The following is a 16574-nucleotide window of genomic DNA, read 5'->3' as shown; positions in this document are numbered from 1 at the left end:
AGTTGTGACATGTGAAATACCGAATGGATTGGACAATGAGATGGTAGTATCAGCTTAAGCCACCGGACCTCCTTCCTTCTCAATTTCAAATGGACAAAATAACGGGTAGCCAACTTTTCATTTGCACGGGCAACCAATGATTTTTGCCGATATGGTCTTAACTTCAAATAAACTAAGTCTCTTGCCTTGTACTTCACCTCCCTTCTTTTCAGATCTACTTTCTTCTTCATCAGTGCTTGTGTTCTCATCAGTTGGGCCTTTAATTCCTCAAGGATTAAGTCTCTCTCCATCAGCTACTACTCCACCATGGAAACAGGGGTAGTTCCCTTCTCAAATCTCAATAAGGGCTGTGGTTCTCGCCCATACACTGCTTGAAATGGAATCACCTTGGCAGCAGTGTGATAAGAGGTATTATACCATAATTCAACCCAAGGTAGCCATATGTACCATGCCTTTGGTTTTGAGGAAGCAAAATAGGAAAGGTAGGTTTCTAAGGTTCGATTAAGTACCTCAGTTTGCCCATCCGTTTGAGGGTGATAGGCTGTGCTTTTGTTGAGTTTGGTACCTTGTAGTCGGAACATCTCCTCCCAAAATTTGCTCATGAAAATTTTGTCTCTATCCGATACGTTAGACCTTGGCATTCCATGAAATCTCACCACTTCCTTTATAAAAATTCCAGCCACCTCCCCAACTGTAAACAAGTGCTTAAGGCCAATGAAATGCTCGTACTTACTAAATCTTTCCACCACCACCAAAATTGAATCCATCTTGCCCGACTTTGGCAATCCCTCAATGAAGTCCATAGCAATGTCGTCCCAAATTTGGGTCGGGATAAGAAGAGGCTACAAGAGTCCCCCTGGTGCTAAAGTCATATATTTATTTCGTTAGCAAACTAAGCAATCACTTACATACCTATATATATCCTTTTTCATTCCCTGCCAACAGACATTTGCTGCCACCCTCTTGTAGGTTTTTAAGAATCCTAAGCGTCCTCCTATGATCCCGCAATGCGCCTCATGAAGTAACAACGGAATGAGCGTGGAGTCCTTGGGTAAAAACAACCTGCCCTTGTAAAGGAGAAAGTTGTCCACCAGCTGGAAGTTAGGGTGTGAAATGGGGTCAACTTGGAGCTCCTAGATAATTCCCTGCAATCTTGCATCTGTCTTTACCTCATTGCCTAACTTATCCATTTGGACCACTTTAGGCACTGTTAAGGCCATTATTGTCGCTAGGTGGTAGATTCGTGACAGCCCATCAACAACTTTATTTTCCAAACCCGATCGATATTGTATCTCAAATTGGAACCCCATCAATTTCAACATCCATTTCAAGTATTCCGGACTTACCACCCGCTATTCCATCAAGTATTTGAGACTCCTTTGGTCTGTTCGAACCACAAACTTTCTGCCTAACAAGTAATGTCTCCATTTTTGCACAGTAAACACTATGGCCATCAGTTCCCTCTCATAAACAGATTTTTTTCTCCCTAACCAACTGAAAGCCTGACTAAAATAAACAATAAGCCTTTGCTCTTGCATTAATACAGCCCCCATACCTTATCCTGATGCATCAGTCTCAATGATGAAGGGCTTCCCAAAGTCAAGTAAGGCTAAAACGGGTAGAGATACCATTTTGGCCTTAAGTTGCTGGAAGGCCTGCTCGGTTGCCACATCCCAAAAGAAGTTGTTCTTCCTTAATCTCTCCGTTAGAGGCCTTGCTAACCTACAATAATCCCTCACAAAACGTCTATAATACCCCATGAAGCCAAGGAACCCCCTCAATTCCTTCACCGATGTAGGAGTAGGCCACTCTAACATAGCTTGTATCTTACTTCGATCAGCTAAAACCCCATGATGAGATATAACATGGCCTAAGTATTCGATTTCCAGCTGTCCAAACACGCACTTCTTCCTGTTGGCAAGGAGCTGGTTGTCCGCTAGTACCTTTAAGACACAACGTAAATATTATGCGTGCTATTCAAAATCCCTACTATACACCAATATGTCATCGAAGAACACCAACGCAAAACGCCACAAATATTCTCTAAAAACATCATTCATCAATGATTGGAAGGTGGATGGCGCATTCGTCAACCTTAATGGCATTACTAGGAACTCATAATGCCTTCATGAGTCCTGAAAGCTGTCTTGGGAACATCCTCCAACTTGACTCTAATATGATGGTAACCAGATTTCAGATTGAGCTTGGAGAAGACCCTAGCACCATGCAACTCATCAAGTAACTCCTCTATCACGGGAATAGAAAATTTATCCAGTATAGTGACCTTATTCAAGGCTCTATAGTCCACCCAAAAACGTCACCCTCCATCCTTCTTTTTAAACAACAAAATCGGACTTGAGAATGGGTTGGAACTGGGTTGTATAATTCCAGCAGCCAGCATCTCCCCCACCAGCTTCTCAATTTCATCTTTCTGCAAATAGGGGTATCGATAGGGCCTTACACTCACTGGTGTGGTTCCCGGAACCAAATTGATGACGTGATCCTTCCTCCTACAAGGTGGCAGCCCCTCCGGTGTAGAGAAAACCCTCTCAAACTCAGCCAACACCACTCTCAACATCACTAGAGCTTCCTCTTGAGCTTCTTTGATCTCTGTTGCCATAGTTCCCAACTCTAACAGCATTCCTTCCCCATTCTCCCTAAAGGGCTTCACCATCGCCTTCAAGGACATCAAGGTCTTACTCAAGCTAGGGTCCCCTTGCAAGGTTATTGTTATGCCTCCTATCTGAAATTTCATTATGAGGGCCTTCCAATCCCCATTCATTTTTCCAACTGCTGCTAGCCATTTCATTCCCAAAATCACATCAGAGCTTCCCAAGTCCAGAGGTAAAAAATCCTCTATGATTTCAAGATTTTGGAGATTAAGCTTCACTCCTTTGCAAATCCCATCCCCTTGCACTGCCATTCCAATCCCCATAACTACCCCATATCTTGATGTCTCCTACCTTGGTAAAGCCAACTGCTGCACCAGCTCCGTTGCTATGAAGTTATGAGTTGCCCTTCCATCGATAAGCACCACCATCGGCTGCCCCTCTATGTCCCCCTTGAGCTTCATAGTTTATGGTGTAGTCAATCCAACCACATAATTCATGGAGAGCTCAATAACCTCCCCATCTTGCCCCGGCTCTCCTACTAACTCTTCCAACTTTTCTCCCCCCTTTACCTCCTCTTCTACCTCTTCATCATATATCATCATTACTTGCAACTCTTTGTTTCTGCACTTGTGGCCTATAGTATACTTCTCATCACATCGAAACATAGACCCTTATCCCTTTTTGCCTTCCACTCAGCCTCACTAAGCCGTTTGAAGGGTGGGGTACCCCCTCCCATTGGCATGTGGTCGATATGGGCTAGGAGGACTCACCGTTGTCAGTTTTGGGGGTTGTTGTGACAGTGGCAGAATTCCCCCTCGCTGATACATTGAAATTGGGTTTGGCTGGCCTGTTCTTTATTCAAACATGCTCCAACCGCCCCTCCGCGAACCACATGATTCTGCTCCTCTATACGTTAAGCTAAGTCCATCATTTGCTCCAAACCCCTCGGCCTCAACTCCCTCAACTCTGCCTTGATTTCAGGTTTTAATCCATTTATGAAATGCCCTTCCAGCATGGCTTCCAGCAAGTTTTCAAGAGGCGCTGCCAATGTCTCGAAGCATTAGCGGTACTCCATGATTGTTCCCTTCTGCCGGAGAGCTAGAAACCTCTTTTCGACGGAGCCTTCTTGGGTGGGTCGAAAGCGACTCCTCCACGGAAACTTGAAGTTCTCCCAATCCCTCACCCTTCGTCGCTTTTCCTCCCATTGGAACCACGACAGAGCAGCTCCTTCCAAACACAGTGTTGTTGCATCTAACTTCTCCTCATCAATCATCCCAATCACCGCAAAATAGCGTTCGACTCGGAGTTATGGGTTGTTTTTTTCTATTGAATCCATAAACTTGTTACTAATTTGAATCTACTCCAATTTTCACCTAGGGAGTAGATGTTCAGTATTTCATTTTCAAATTTTCTTTATTATTATTTTTTTTCCCATTTGTTATGTTCTTCTTGGTTGAGATTAGATATGAACTCTCATGGACTGTGCAGTCTTTATTTCTGCCTTCCTCAGTTAAAGCATGCTGAGAAGAAGGCTTCAAAGAGGAAGAAGACTGCTGAAATTAGAACATGACCTAAACCAGACTATGAAAGAGGTTCAAGAACTAAAGATTCAGGTCAAGACGCAAAAACAGAGGGTGAACATGTTCTTCATCATGATATGAGCAGACCATGGATATATGGATGAACTTCAAACGCGGCCACTATTGTTTTTGAGTCTTTTAAATCTTGTTCTTTTCTTCTTCCTTTTTTTTTTATTTTTTTGAAATATCAAGTGTTTTTTAGTTGTGGGTTGTTTCTTCCTTAGTCCCATTGATTCAATATGAGGAAGTTTACAAAGTTTCATTCTTAAAGGGTACATTTGTAGCCAATTTGGATCTTTTGCACCAGTTCAACTGTGATGTGAACCCGCGATGGGATAAGGCCAAAAGAACCCACAAAAGATTGAAAAGAACCCCAGAAAAGCTAAAATCGGATAGAAGGCAAAAAATTCTCAACCCGTTGATTCACGAACCAAGAACCTAAACTATATTAAAATCTAGACCCGTTGATTATACGAAAGCAAAAACCAAGAATTGTTGAACACCACAAAGACTGCCCAGATCTTTGATAAGTTCGGGTTTTGAACGCCACAAAGGAATCACTCCATTGATAAGTTCGAAATTTTGTTCATTGAAGAACAAGATAAAAGAGATAAATCTCTCTCAAATTCAAAAATTCATAATAATTTATGTCTAGTGTTTACAATGGAAAAGCCTTTAAATAGGCGAATAATTAAATTCTAATTCTACATGGAAACTAATAAAAATCCTAAATTACATAGAAAATAAATAAATAATTAGATCTGGTCAATCAATCAATCATTTCTTTTATATTCTCAGATCTTTTCAATTAATCAATCAGGCAATCAATCAATCATCCATTCCTTTTTATGCTCTCAAATCTTGTCAATCAATTAACTAATCAATCAATCAATCATGAGCCCAAATCTTGCAATCAACTAGTCAATCAACAACCATTCCTTTTTATGCGCAAATCTTGTCAATCATGCAATTCCGACATGGTTGACTTGTCCGATTGCATCATTGTTAGATTGCCCTCCATGATTCTCATCATTCCCTCTCTCTTCAAGACAATTTGTCCTCGAATCGTGAACTGGAAGGATCAGCCTGTAGGCATTGTCACAAATAGTCACATCCCTGAAAACCTGCAAACTTTCAAGCATCTTTTTTTTTTTTGTATAACTCTAATAAATATCAAACAAAATGACTCAAGAACGAAATTTGATGTATAACAAAAAGAACGGAACCAGATACCAAAAGGAAAAAAAAAAATCTCTCTTTTTTTTAAAAAAACTTTCTAATATGGATGACTCTAGGAATGTCGAATAACAAAACTCAAGATAATGTGACGTAGAATGAAAAGACGGAACAAGATACCAAAAAGAGAAAAAAAAAAAATCACTTTTTTAACTTTCTAATATGGATGACTCTAGGAATTTCAAATAATAAGACTCAAGATAATGTGACGTAGAATGAAAAAATAGAACAAAACTTTAGGATGTGAATATTTTTTTGGTGTTTTTAAATGATATATGAATGAAAAAAAAAAGGATAGATAAATACCCGATTTTAGAGCCAAAGCTCTGATACCAACTGATGTGAACCCGCGATGGGATAAGGCCAAAAGAACCCCAGAAAAGCTAAAATTGGATAGAAGGCAAAGAATTCCCGACCCGTTGATTCACGAACCAAGAACCTAGACTATATTAAAATCTAGACCCGTTGATTATACGGAAGCAAGAACCAAGAATTGTTGAACGCCACAAAGACTGCCCAGATCTTTGATAAGTTCGGGTTTTGAACGCCACAAAAGAATCACTCCATTGATAAGTTCGAAGTTTTGTTCATTGAAGAACAAGATAAAAGAGATAAATCTCTCAAATTCAAAAATTCATAATAATTTTTGTCTAGTGTTTACAATGGAAAAGCCTTTAAATAGGCGAATAATTAAATTCTAATTCTACATGGAAACTAATAAAAATCCTAAATTACATAGAAAATAAATAAATAAATAAATAGATCTGGTCAATCAATCAATCATTTCTTTTATATTCTCAGATCTTTTCAATCAATCAATCAGGCAATCAATCAATCATCCATTCCTTTTTATGCTCTCAAATCTTGTCAATCAATTAACTAATCAATCATGAGCCCAAATCTTGCAATCAACCAGTCAATCAACAACCATTCCTTTTTATGCGCAAATCTTGTCAATCATCCAATTCCGACATGGTTGACTTGTCCGATTGCATCATTGTTAGATTGCCCTCCATGATTCTCATCAAACTGATATGAGCAGAGTAGAGCAGAAAACATTCTGAGTTTGGGAGCTGATAATGTAGATTTAGAGCAACTACAAGCAAACTACAACTGATCTTAATTTTTGAAAATTGCAACAGCAACAACCTTAACATTTCAAGCAATCACTCAAAAAACAACTGAACCTGTAAAGCAACCTGACCTTTTCTAGCAAAAATACTCAGAAAACCGGAACTTTCATGTTTTTAAAAACAACTTGAACATCAATTGCAAAATCACTCAATTTTTGTGTGAACACTTCCAGCAAAATTCACTAAGAAAAGCAACAATAACCTGAACATCAATCAAAAATCACTAGCTAAAAAATACTAGAAACTTGGCCATTTCAAGCAACAGCAACATCAATGAGGAAATCAAACCATTAAGCTCTGATGAACCTGTCCAGCAAAAACAACCAACAGTCCATTTACATCCAAAAAAGTAAATCTCATTTCCACCAAACTGAACTTGTCCAGCAACAAGAACCAACAATCCATCTCACTCAAAACAGTCCGATACTCGGTTTACAGCCAAACCAAAAAATTCATTCAACGAGCACTTCATTTCATTTACAAAAATTCTAATCTGTACCATTCTACACCAGTCCACAACAAAATATCTGAACAAGTAACTAAAGTAAGGATGTATTGGACCCATGTATATTCATTTAATTAAAAAGGTAAATAAACTGTAACAGAATGACTTGGTTTGTGACTCATATTGTGGCTGTGTACTGTCAAATATCACTTGCCGTTTCCCCTTCACTGACTACTTTCTTAACAAATACCCACCACTCTTCCTCTCCCCTTCTCGTTTTCCCTTCAGATTCAGTTGCCTTCTACAAATTTTGCCCCTCAATCAATCTCCATTAGTTGCGATGTTGGAGAGAAAGGCCTCATTTTTTCTCACTAGGGCAAAGTTCTTGTGTTTGTTAGTTTCAATTTTTGGAAGAAATTTAGTTATCTTTTGAGGAAATGACGTGACAGTTAGTGTCCAACTTGTCCATGTCAGCATCCATGTCATCATTTAATAGTGCACCCTAACAGATAGTGAAGGCATTATAGAATTGAAAAACTTCAGTCTAAAATTGAAACTATACCAAAAGTTCAGTATTTTTTTGATAATTTTCCCTAAAAAAGAAAAAGCTAAATCCAGTAGGATCACTAAAATGGCTAAATTGACTACTCTAAAATGAAAATCTTTTTGAACATGTCTACCAACTCATAATACATTATGGCATTCAACATTGCTTAGAACTACAAATTCTCACATACTTCTTCCACGTTCATTATCATACCCAAGAATCATCCACAATTACAAAAGCAGATGAGAATTAGGAATAGGGTATTTACCTCAATTCCTCAGAGGCTTCTGTCAGGCTTTTTGTTAAATTTTCAATTTCCCTCAGTAAGCCACTATCACGAACCTCAGATAGTAAAGGTTGAACATCTTCAGCCATGGCTTTAATCTGAGACATCACTACATCAAAGACAAATTCTTGTGTATTAGGATATATAACGTCATATGCAGAAATCATGAAGCATGACCAGAAAGCATGCAACAGCCAGCCACACTGATAAGCACACAAGCTATTTGCATATAACCATTGGTGGCACAACTATAAAAGTGATAAATGTGTGACCTTTTCACCAAAAGATATATGTTCAGCCATGACTTGGATCTCTTGGAAACAATTTTGACTTCAAATCATTTTTACGCATCACTAAAACAATTAATTGCCCAAACAAAATACCCTATATCAATAACATTGAATATTATGTGAAACTAGCAGATGAATGTATCACCAAATTCATTCAAACCCATTGTATTATTCCCAATTACTTACATCATATGCAATCTCTAGACAAGGTTTAGAAATTCAATGTAAACAAAAATGCATAGGGCACAAGCACTGGCATGCATATTACCTGAATTGACATTTCCTAAAATCCCCAACCTCTAATTTGGACAGAAAAAGAAGTCATATATTAATTCCTATACCGGTTTGCAACTTTACATAAATTCTCTTTAATAACAATAATCAGCAAATGAGGTCTGCATGTGCCAGTTTGGCTTGGGTTTATGCATGGCCCAGAACCCAAACTGATCTGCATTGGCTCCACAAAACCTAACCACACCAAACCAGTAGCTACTCATTCACAACAACAGTAAGGACCCTGATCACGTACACCACAAGGCAGAGAATACAGTTTCCAGTAAACTGCGGATTCAAACAAACTAAAATCAGGGATAACAGCTGCTAAATGATAAAAACAGTAGCTGGACATCATACCTTTATAAGCAGTGGCCTTGCCTCTTCAATAGCATATGAAACTCGCTCAGCCAGTGAATATGTGTTGGCAACACCAATCTCTTCAACTTCACGTCCAAGACGGGTGAATATACCAACCAATGCATCCAAACTTACCCCCTGATATCCTTTTATGATTTGCCTATCGCATACAATCAAACCTTCTTTAACACAATCTGGGTCAAGTGGCCCTGCAGAAGGCATAGGGATGGGATCTCGAGGTGTAATATCAATTAGAGTTTCCATGAGAAGACCAGACTGGTTCACCTCAATCAGTGAATTACGTGGTATGATAATCTTATCATCTTCAACCTGAAAACAGAATGGCGAAGCACAGGTATAAGCAAATGTCCTCACTTTTGTATATGTAATCAACAAAAGATTAAAAAGGGTTTTAGTTTAAACCTTAACTACTGCTTCAATACTCTTCAAGGATGGATTAACACGAATGACATTACCAACAGTGACCCCTCTAATCCTGACAGGAGTTCCAGTACAAATCCCACAAGCCTGAGCAAAGTCGAACACTACCAAATACTTCCTGAACTTGGACCGCAGTTGAAATCCCCTCAGCCAAGCTAAACTGAGGGCAAGGAGGACAGTGCCTGACACAAGAAACAATCCAACACCACCTTCCCAAATGCTTCTCCTACCGAAGCCAAAATCACTCAGGGGACGAAATGCCTGCCTCCAAATGGTTCTAGGAACATCCAGAATAACCGCAAAGGGGTTCCTTTCTTCTGGAGAAGAAGAGGGCGATTGGGTATAATCTGTATCAGCAGATGGGGTAGCTCTTACGCTAAAAAGTTTCTTTTGTGATTTCGGGGGCAGACAAGGCAAGAAATTTGTAGAACTAGGTTTCCTAGTAATCAAAGATGAAGATAAAACAGTGGGGCAAGTAGAAATCTGAACCAGTGAATTTCCAATCATCTCTAGAATTCCAAGTTCAAGCTCCCAGAAAATGGTTGTGCCTGTTTAAAATTCACATGTTCTTGACCCCCACCTCAAATGAAAAAGGAGCGGCCAAGCTTGAAAAATCATTTCAAAGGAAACAATCAAAATTGTCAGATTTTCAATATTTTACATTAAGCTGCAGATAAAATAAGAAATGATCGATATAGCAAAAGGATCAAGATCAAATGATAAACAGAAAAAACAGAGACATCCGATAAAGAGTACCATGATAGGATGAGAGGGTCGAGGTTTCTGCTTGCAAAGTTGAGCTTCGAACCCTAGCTCTGTTGCTTCATCTCGTCTGCGAACCAGTTTCTATCCACCACCGAACTTTACCATTTCCTTACCCATTTTCTTTTCTAACAATGTATATTATATTTTGTTGTTTAACTCAAATTTTTTAAAAACAAAAGATCTGCTCAAATAAGCTGAAGAATATAATTCTCATTTTAATTTCTTATTCTTTTAATTTTTTATCGTCTTTTGTTTTCTTTTTTTTTTCGTATTAAAAGTGTATTTGATTGCATTACCTACAATTTAATTCCAAGTAATATTGATTAGAAAATAAAAACCATCACACCCCTTAAAAAATGAATTCCATGAAAAAAAAATTTAAATGCTTGTACCATACACATTTTTTTATAAAATAATTAAGAATGTTTGATTGCTTTTTATAGAAAATATGTAATGATCTATGGTAAATGTGTGCAATCAAACACACTATAGAGTGTGTTCGATTGCACACATTTTTCATGAAAAATATGTAATTATTACACATTTTTTTATAGAAAACAATCAAACACTCTTAATTTTTCTATGAAAAAATATATATGATACAAACATTTAAAACTTCTTTACATGGAATTCATTTTCTAAGGGGTAGGATGATTTTTGTTTTCTAGGCAATATTACCTATAATTAAATTCTAGATAATGCAATCAAACACATCTTAAGTATTTTATTTTATTTTATATTTTATTTTCTCTAAACCAGAAAAAGAGTAATAACTTTTGTCTGTGTTTGGATTAAAGAATTTCAAACTATGACATGCAAATAACTACTTTAGTATTTGAAATATATCAAACTAATTTATTATTTCAAAAATGCCCTTCACACAATTTTTGCTTAAAGAAAACAAAATTATAGAATCAATTAATCTAAAAAATATGAAATTTAAAATTGAAAAATATTATAATTAATTTTTAAAATTTTAAAAAACAAATTAATGATTAGAATAAAGTTAAAATTTAAATAACAAATAAAAAAACTAACCCATTTTTAACCCTCCTGAATAATGGTAATAAAATTCAAACAAAACCAACATTTTTGCTATTCCATTTTTCAATTATCACCTTACAATTCATTAGTTTGTCTAAAGATTATCAAGAAAAATTGAATGCTTTGCTTATTACACAATGGTGTCCTACTATTTTTATACAGATAGATTGTCATATTATTGCTTAAACTTCATAAGGCATTTTGGTTTCGAATATTTTTAGTTTTTTTTTCATGTAAAATGGTTAATACCAATTATTGTTGTCAAAATATAACAATAAATTTATTTAACTAGAAACGTTGTCGAGTTGTCTAACTCTACAAGGAAAAAAAAGGTTAAAGCACGTGAGGAAGTTCCCACGCAAACACTCTAATGCTTAAATTAAACATTAAGGATGCTGAAAACTGTAGAAAAAAATTTCACTAGTATCAGAGATGTATCTTTTATGGAATGAGGATTTGCTTATTTATAGTAAAGCATGCAGTAATTCTAAGCCAGCCAAAATTAGGTGTGACACCCGTAACTTACTTACATGCTTAACAATAAATAATAATATTCGAACGAACTTTAAGATTTAGCGCAGAAAAATTGGAGAAACCAAACTTCTATAAACTTAAGTAAAGTTTAGAACATAATAAAAATTCAAAGCACGTTTTGTGTAAATATAAAGTTTGACATGGAAACATGATTTCAACAGAAGATAAAAATATCCAGAGCTTAAAGCCAAACTCATACTTCCTTAAAATTAGATAAAAATCTAAGACATGCTTTATAGCATACATATAAGAAAAGATCAGAGTTCAACCCCAAGAACTTTGTTTCAAAAGGAAACTAAAACTTAAATTATTGAAAAATTCTTTTTCATTGATCCACCACGCTCCACGTCCCGATCTCCTCATTCATAATCACCTGGGGGGAAATTTAAGGGGTGAGATTATGCAAATCTCAGTAAGTACAAGAGAACCATCATATGTATTTAAACAAGTCATGACATAACATAACATATCATATGGAGACACGAGAGGTTCCACCAACTTGCAGGGGCAAGAACCCTCGTGCGTAGCGCTACCGAGCTCCGATCCCGAAACTTGCGTGAACATAACATAACATAAGGGACCACATAACATAGTTCATGGACATGCTTAAACATCATAAATAGTTCATAATGTACTTACCTCAACTTGGTTTGATGAGATTTGAATGTTTACGGCTTCACCTTTACACCTCTCAATATGGCATAAACTTAGCTTCGATTGATTTGGAATACCCAAAACTCACCCAAAGGTCCTATTTATAGAATTATCCAACAAATCATAACCTGCCACGTGTCATGTAATTATTTGGGACTCATCATGACTCCCAAGTGTTCACATTGCCAAATATCCTATATAATCATTTCTATCCATGTGTTCTTATCAAATGGTGCCATGTGTCCCATATAATCATTTATATCCATGTGTTCTTATCTTATCTTTGTAATGACCAATGGAAGCTTGCCATGTGTCCTTAATATTTTGAACCTCACATGCTTAATTACATTTTCAACACTTCCCATCATTATTCCATATGGTTAATTTATTTTCTACATTTCCCATCATTACACCCACATGGTTATTTGATTTTCTACATATCCCATCATTACACCTTTAACTAGTTAGCTATATTTGGTTACTTTAACTATTTAGTTTGAGATATTTTGATGAGATATTTTTAGGTTTCAAGAATTGCACCTTGGCCCAAAATTTTTGGATAATTTGCACTTAGGCCCTTGCAACTTAGTCTCTAGGCTATTTTTTAATTGCATTTTAGCCCCCGAAGAAAAGATAAATTACGCTAATACCCCAAGATTTTAGGTAAATTACATTTTTACCCGAATTTCAATATTTACGATTTTGCCACTGGCTTAAAAACTGATCATTTGTCTCAAGGTTTCTATAATCCCTTGAAAGGACATATTTCCTCAAGTATTAGAAGCTAAAAATCCCAAGTATTACATTATATTTCAGTTTTAAAATCTTGGGCATTACAATCTACCCTCCTAAAAAAAAAAATTCGTCCTCGAAAATTTACCTTACTTCTCGTCATTAAACAGCTGGGGATATTTGGATCGCATCTCGTCCTCACGCTCCCATGTTGCTTCTTCAACTGAATGATGTTGCCATAACACCTTGACCAATGGTATATCTTTATTGCGAAGCCTTCGTATCTCTCGAGTAACAATGCTTATTGGTGCCTCCTCATATTTCAAGTCTTGCTGTATCTCTAATGGTTGATGCTTTATTACATGGGTTGGGTCGGGGACATACTTTCTGAGCATTGATACGTGAAAAACGTCATGTACTGCTGAGAGATCTGGTGGTAAGGCTAGCTGATAAGCAACGTTCCCAACCCGCTTTAAGATCTCAAACGGGCCTATAAATCGAGGTCTAAGCTTTCCTTTCTTCCCAAATCGTAAAACTCCTTTTATGGGTGTAACTTTTAAGAATATCTTATCACCAATGGAAAACTCCAAATCCCTTCTTCTTTTATCTACATAGCTTTTTTGTCTATCCTGAGCCTTCTTCATTTTATCCTTGATCTTTTCAATAGCTTGTACAATTTGTTCCACAATCTCTGGACCCAAAATCTTCCGCTCGCCTACTTCATTCCAATGAACAGGTGATCTGCATTTCCTTCCATATAGCGCCTCATAGGGTGCCATGCTAATAGATGCATGGTGACTATTGTTGTATGCGAATTCAATTAATGGTAGATGTTTCTCCCAATGTCCACCAAATTCTAGGGTACAAATACGAAGCATATCCTCTAAAGTTTGTATTGTCCTTTCAGATTGTCCATCTGTCTGAGGATGAAAAGCTGTACTAAAACTCAATTTGGTTCCCATGGCTCTGTGTAAGCTTTTCCAAAAGTTAGATGTGAATCTCAGGTCCCTATCCGATACAATGGAAACTGGAACACCATGTAGTCTTACTATTTCCTTAACATACAGTCGTGCAAGCTGATCCATTGTAAATGTCATCCGAATAGGTAAGAAGTGAGCTGATTTGGTAAGTCGATCCACGATCACCCAAATAGCCTCATGTCCTGTTACTGATTTTGGAAATCCTACAACAAAGTCCATCGTCACATGTTCCCATTTCCACTCTGGAACCTCCAATGGTTGCAGTAACCCTGCTGGTCGTTGGTGCTCAGCTTTCACTTGCTGACATATCAAACACTTCTCAACAAATTTAGCTATGTCTTTTTTCATATTTCTCCACCAAAACACTGCCTTCAGGTCACGATACATCTTTGTACTTCCAGGATGTACAGAATAAGGAGTGGAGTGGGCTTCTTTTAGAATTTCTTGCCTTATTTCCTCAAAGTTTGGCACACACAGTCTCCCTTGGTAGTAGAGTGTGTCATCACTAGCTATTGTGAAGTCCTTCCGCTTCTCACTATTAACCTCAGCCTTGATGTACTCAAAGAATTGGTCTCCCTTCTGATAGCTCTTAATCCGATCACGGAGAGTCGGTTGGACAGAGAGTGCTGCCATACGAGCATTAGAATTAGATGGCGTAGCGACAATCTCGAGGCTTAACCTGTCGAACTCCTTTCACAAAGGCTCTTGTGATGTCAAAGCTGCTACTTGGCCCATTTTCTTTCTACTCAAGGCGTCAGCCACCACATTTAGATTTATCAAAAGATGAATATGATTTATCAATTATAGACCAGCACATAGGCAACTATCTTTGTTTAGCATAAGATGCTAATGAGATGGGGTGGTGAGTCACATGCCACATTGCATAAGATACATATAATAGACATACATGTGGGTGTTAAATGAACATCAGCTAAATATGACACTTACAACAGATCATATGGCTTTAAGGATTAATGATCTATTGTTAGTTATAGATTGTGTCTAGTCCTTTGACCAAAAGCGATAGAGTTGTCTTGCGCACTAGAGGTAGGGATTTTGCATTGAGCGGAACCATCCGATTTGAAAGGTAGGGACGCTCTCTATATGGTCTCTTTACAATGGTGTATGGAGGCAGATGTTCGCTGATGTGATCCATTAACCTTTATTAGATGAGAGTAAATGTAACGCCCCGCTTTTTCGAGCGCGTTATAACTTGGGACAATGATTTTTTTTTCTTTCAAACATTAATGCTACACCACATCATTCCTCAAATACGTCCCATAATTCCCATACATTAATCTCGAAAGAGAATCATTATACACATCAAATGCGAAAGCAATGATCGAAACCTGATATCTTAACATTGATCATAAATCAATTCTTACATCTTTATTAACCATAAGGATATACATCAACATTCCTCAAAACGTTCAGAATTCAAAGTAGCAGAACTTAAATACATGGGTTACATAACATACATTTCATTCTTCATGTACTCTGCTAAGTGCCATTTTATGTCTCATTTATCATCGTATCTACTACAATCTCCATCTGGAATATTTGAATATTCCAAGGGCAAAGCCCAAGTTAGATGATGAACCATCTAAGTAAGGGTACATAATGTTATATCATGTGTGTATGCAATGTCTTTTATTGTAGGTGTCAACTGCACTCCTCATGCTATCTACAATTCTTACGGCCACTTCTTTCGAAGTCGAGGTGTCTAGGGGCACCCTTGGTAGCGATGCCAATTCGTACTCCTTACGGCCTCAATGCACGTGATCAATGATACCAACGTGTACATATGCATTTCATAGACATGTCATGTATGCAGTCTACATGAAAAATACATATCAAGGCATGTCAATATGATGAAAATATTCACGAGGATCGGGTTTTTTAAACATAAATTACTTACAACCAAGCATTTTCCATAAAACTAACTTTAATTGAGAAGTACCACTTACCTTCTCAAGCTTATCGGGCTACCTTGATGTTCATGTCGTGCATCGCCTCAATTTGTGTGCCAACCTCAAAATTTTGCACAATTCACTTCAACTTAAGTCATAAAGCATCCTAATCACCACATTTATTTAAATAAATATTAAAACCTATTTTTCTATAATTTCTTGCATTTTCTTTAATTTTCTCTCTATTTCTTCCTATTTTTCCTCAATAAATCCAAACTAAATATTTCTAAAATATTTTCTCAAATATTTCACTACGAAAATTCATAAAATAATATTCTTGAATTTCTAAAATTTTCTAGAGAATTTCACTTACCTTGACTTAGCATCTCCGACCTCCTCGGTATGTGTGTCACATTCTCGAAACGAGTGTCAGGCCGTTTTTCTGGCCAAAATCTCCGGGATATTACCGAAATATAATTTCCTATTTTCTAGGATTTTTTTTCCATTTTTCCTTTTCTTTTTTTCCTTTCCTTTTTCTTTTCTTTTCTTCTTTTTCTTTTTTTTTCTTCTTCTTCTTCTTCCTCTCCCTCTTCCCTCGCCTACAACGAACCAGCCATGCAGCCACCACTACTCGCGCGACTTCCAGCCTGCCGTTGCCCCCACCGCCTGCCATCGGCCTCCTCAGCCACTGTCGCGGCCGCCACTGGTTGCAGCTTTGCTGCAACTGGTTGCGGCCATGGTTGCCATAGCCG

The 16574-nt window shown here is 37.3% G+C and overlaps 1 protein-coding gene across 4 annotated transcripts in view; it reads right to left on the bottom strand.

Moving 5' to 3' along the window:
* LOC127814254 (protein TRIGALACTOSYLDIACYLGLYCEROL 2, chloroplastic) overlaps positions 1-10091 on the bottom strand; it is a 35394-nt gene extending 25303 nt beyond the window's left edge. Inside the window, exons 1-5 of one of the 4 annotated variants that reach the window (XM_052355646.1) lie at positions 9960-10091; positions 9186-9808; positions 8763-9092; positions 7822-7937; positions 4798-5278 (exon numbers count right to left, since the gene is read on the bottom strand). In XM_052355646.1, coding sequence (XP_052211606.1) covers positions 5155-5278; positions 7822-7937; positions 8763-9092; positions 9186-9710 — 1095 coding nt within the window. In that variant the 5' untranslated portion in view covers positions 9711-9808; positions 9960-10091 and the 3' untranslated portion in view covers positions 4798-5154. Of the gene's footprint in view, positions 1-4797; positions 5279-6366; positions 6458-7815; positions 7949-8762; positions 9093-9185; positions 9809-9959 lie in introns of those variants that run through there. The other 3 variants (XM_052355647.1, XM_052355645.1, XM_052355648.1) reach the window with 3 other exon arrangements.
* Between the last annotated feature and the right edge of the window lie 6483 nt (positions 10092-16574).

The sequence above is a fragment of the Diospyros lotus genome, chromosome 12 (genome assembly GCF_014633365.1).
Source record: "Diospyros lotus cultivar Yz01 chromosome 12, ASM1463336v1, whole genome shotgun sequence".
NCBI classification, from domain to species: domain Eukaryota; kingdom Viridiplantae; phylum Streptophyta; class Magnoliopsida; order Ericales; family Ebenaceae; genus Diospyros; species Diospyros lotus.
This window is presented reverse-complemented; position numbering and strand designations above follow the sequence as displayed.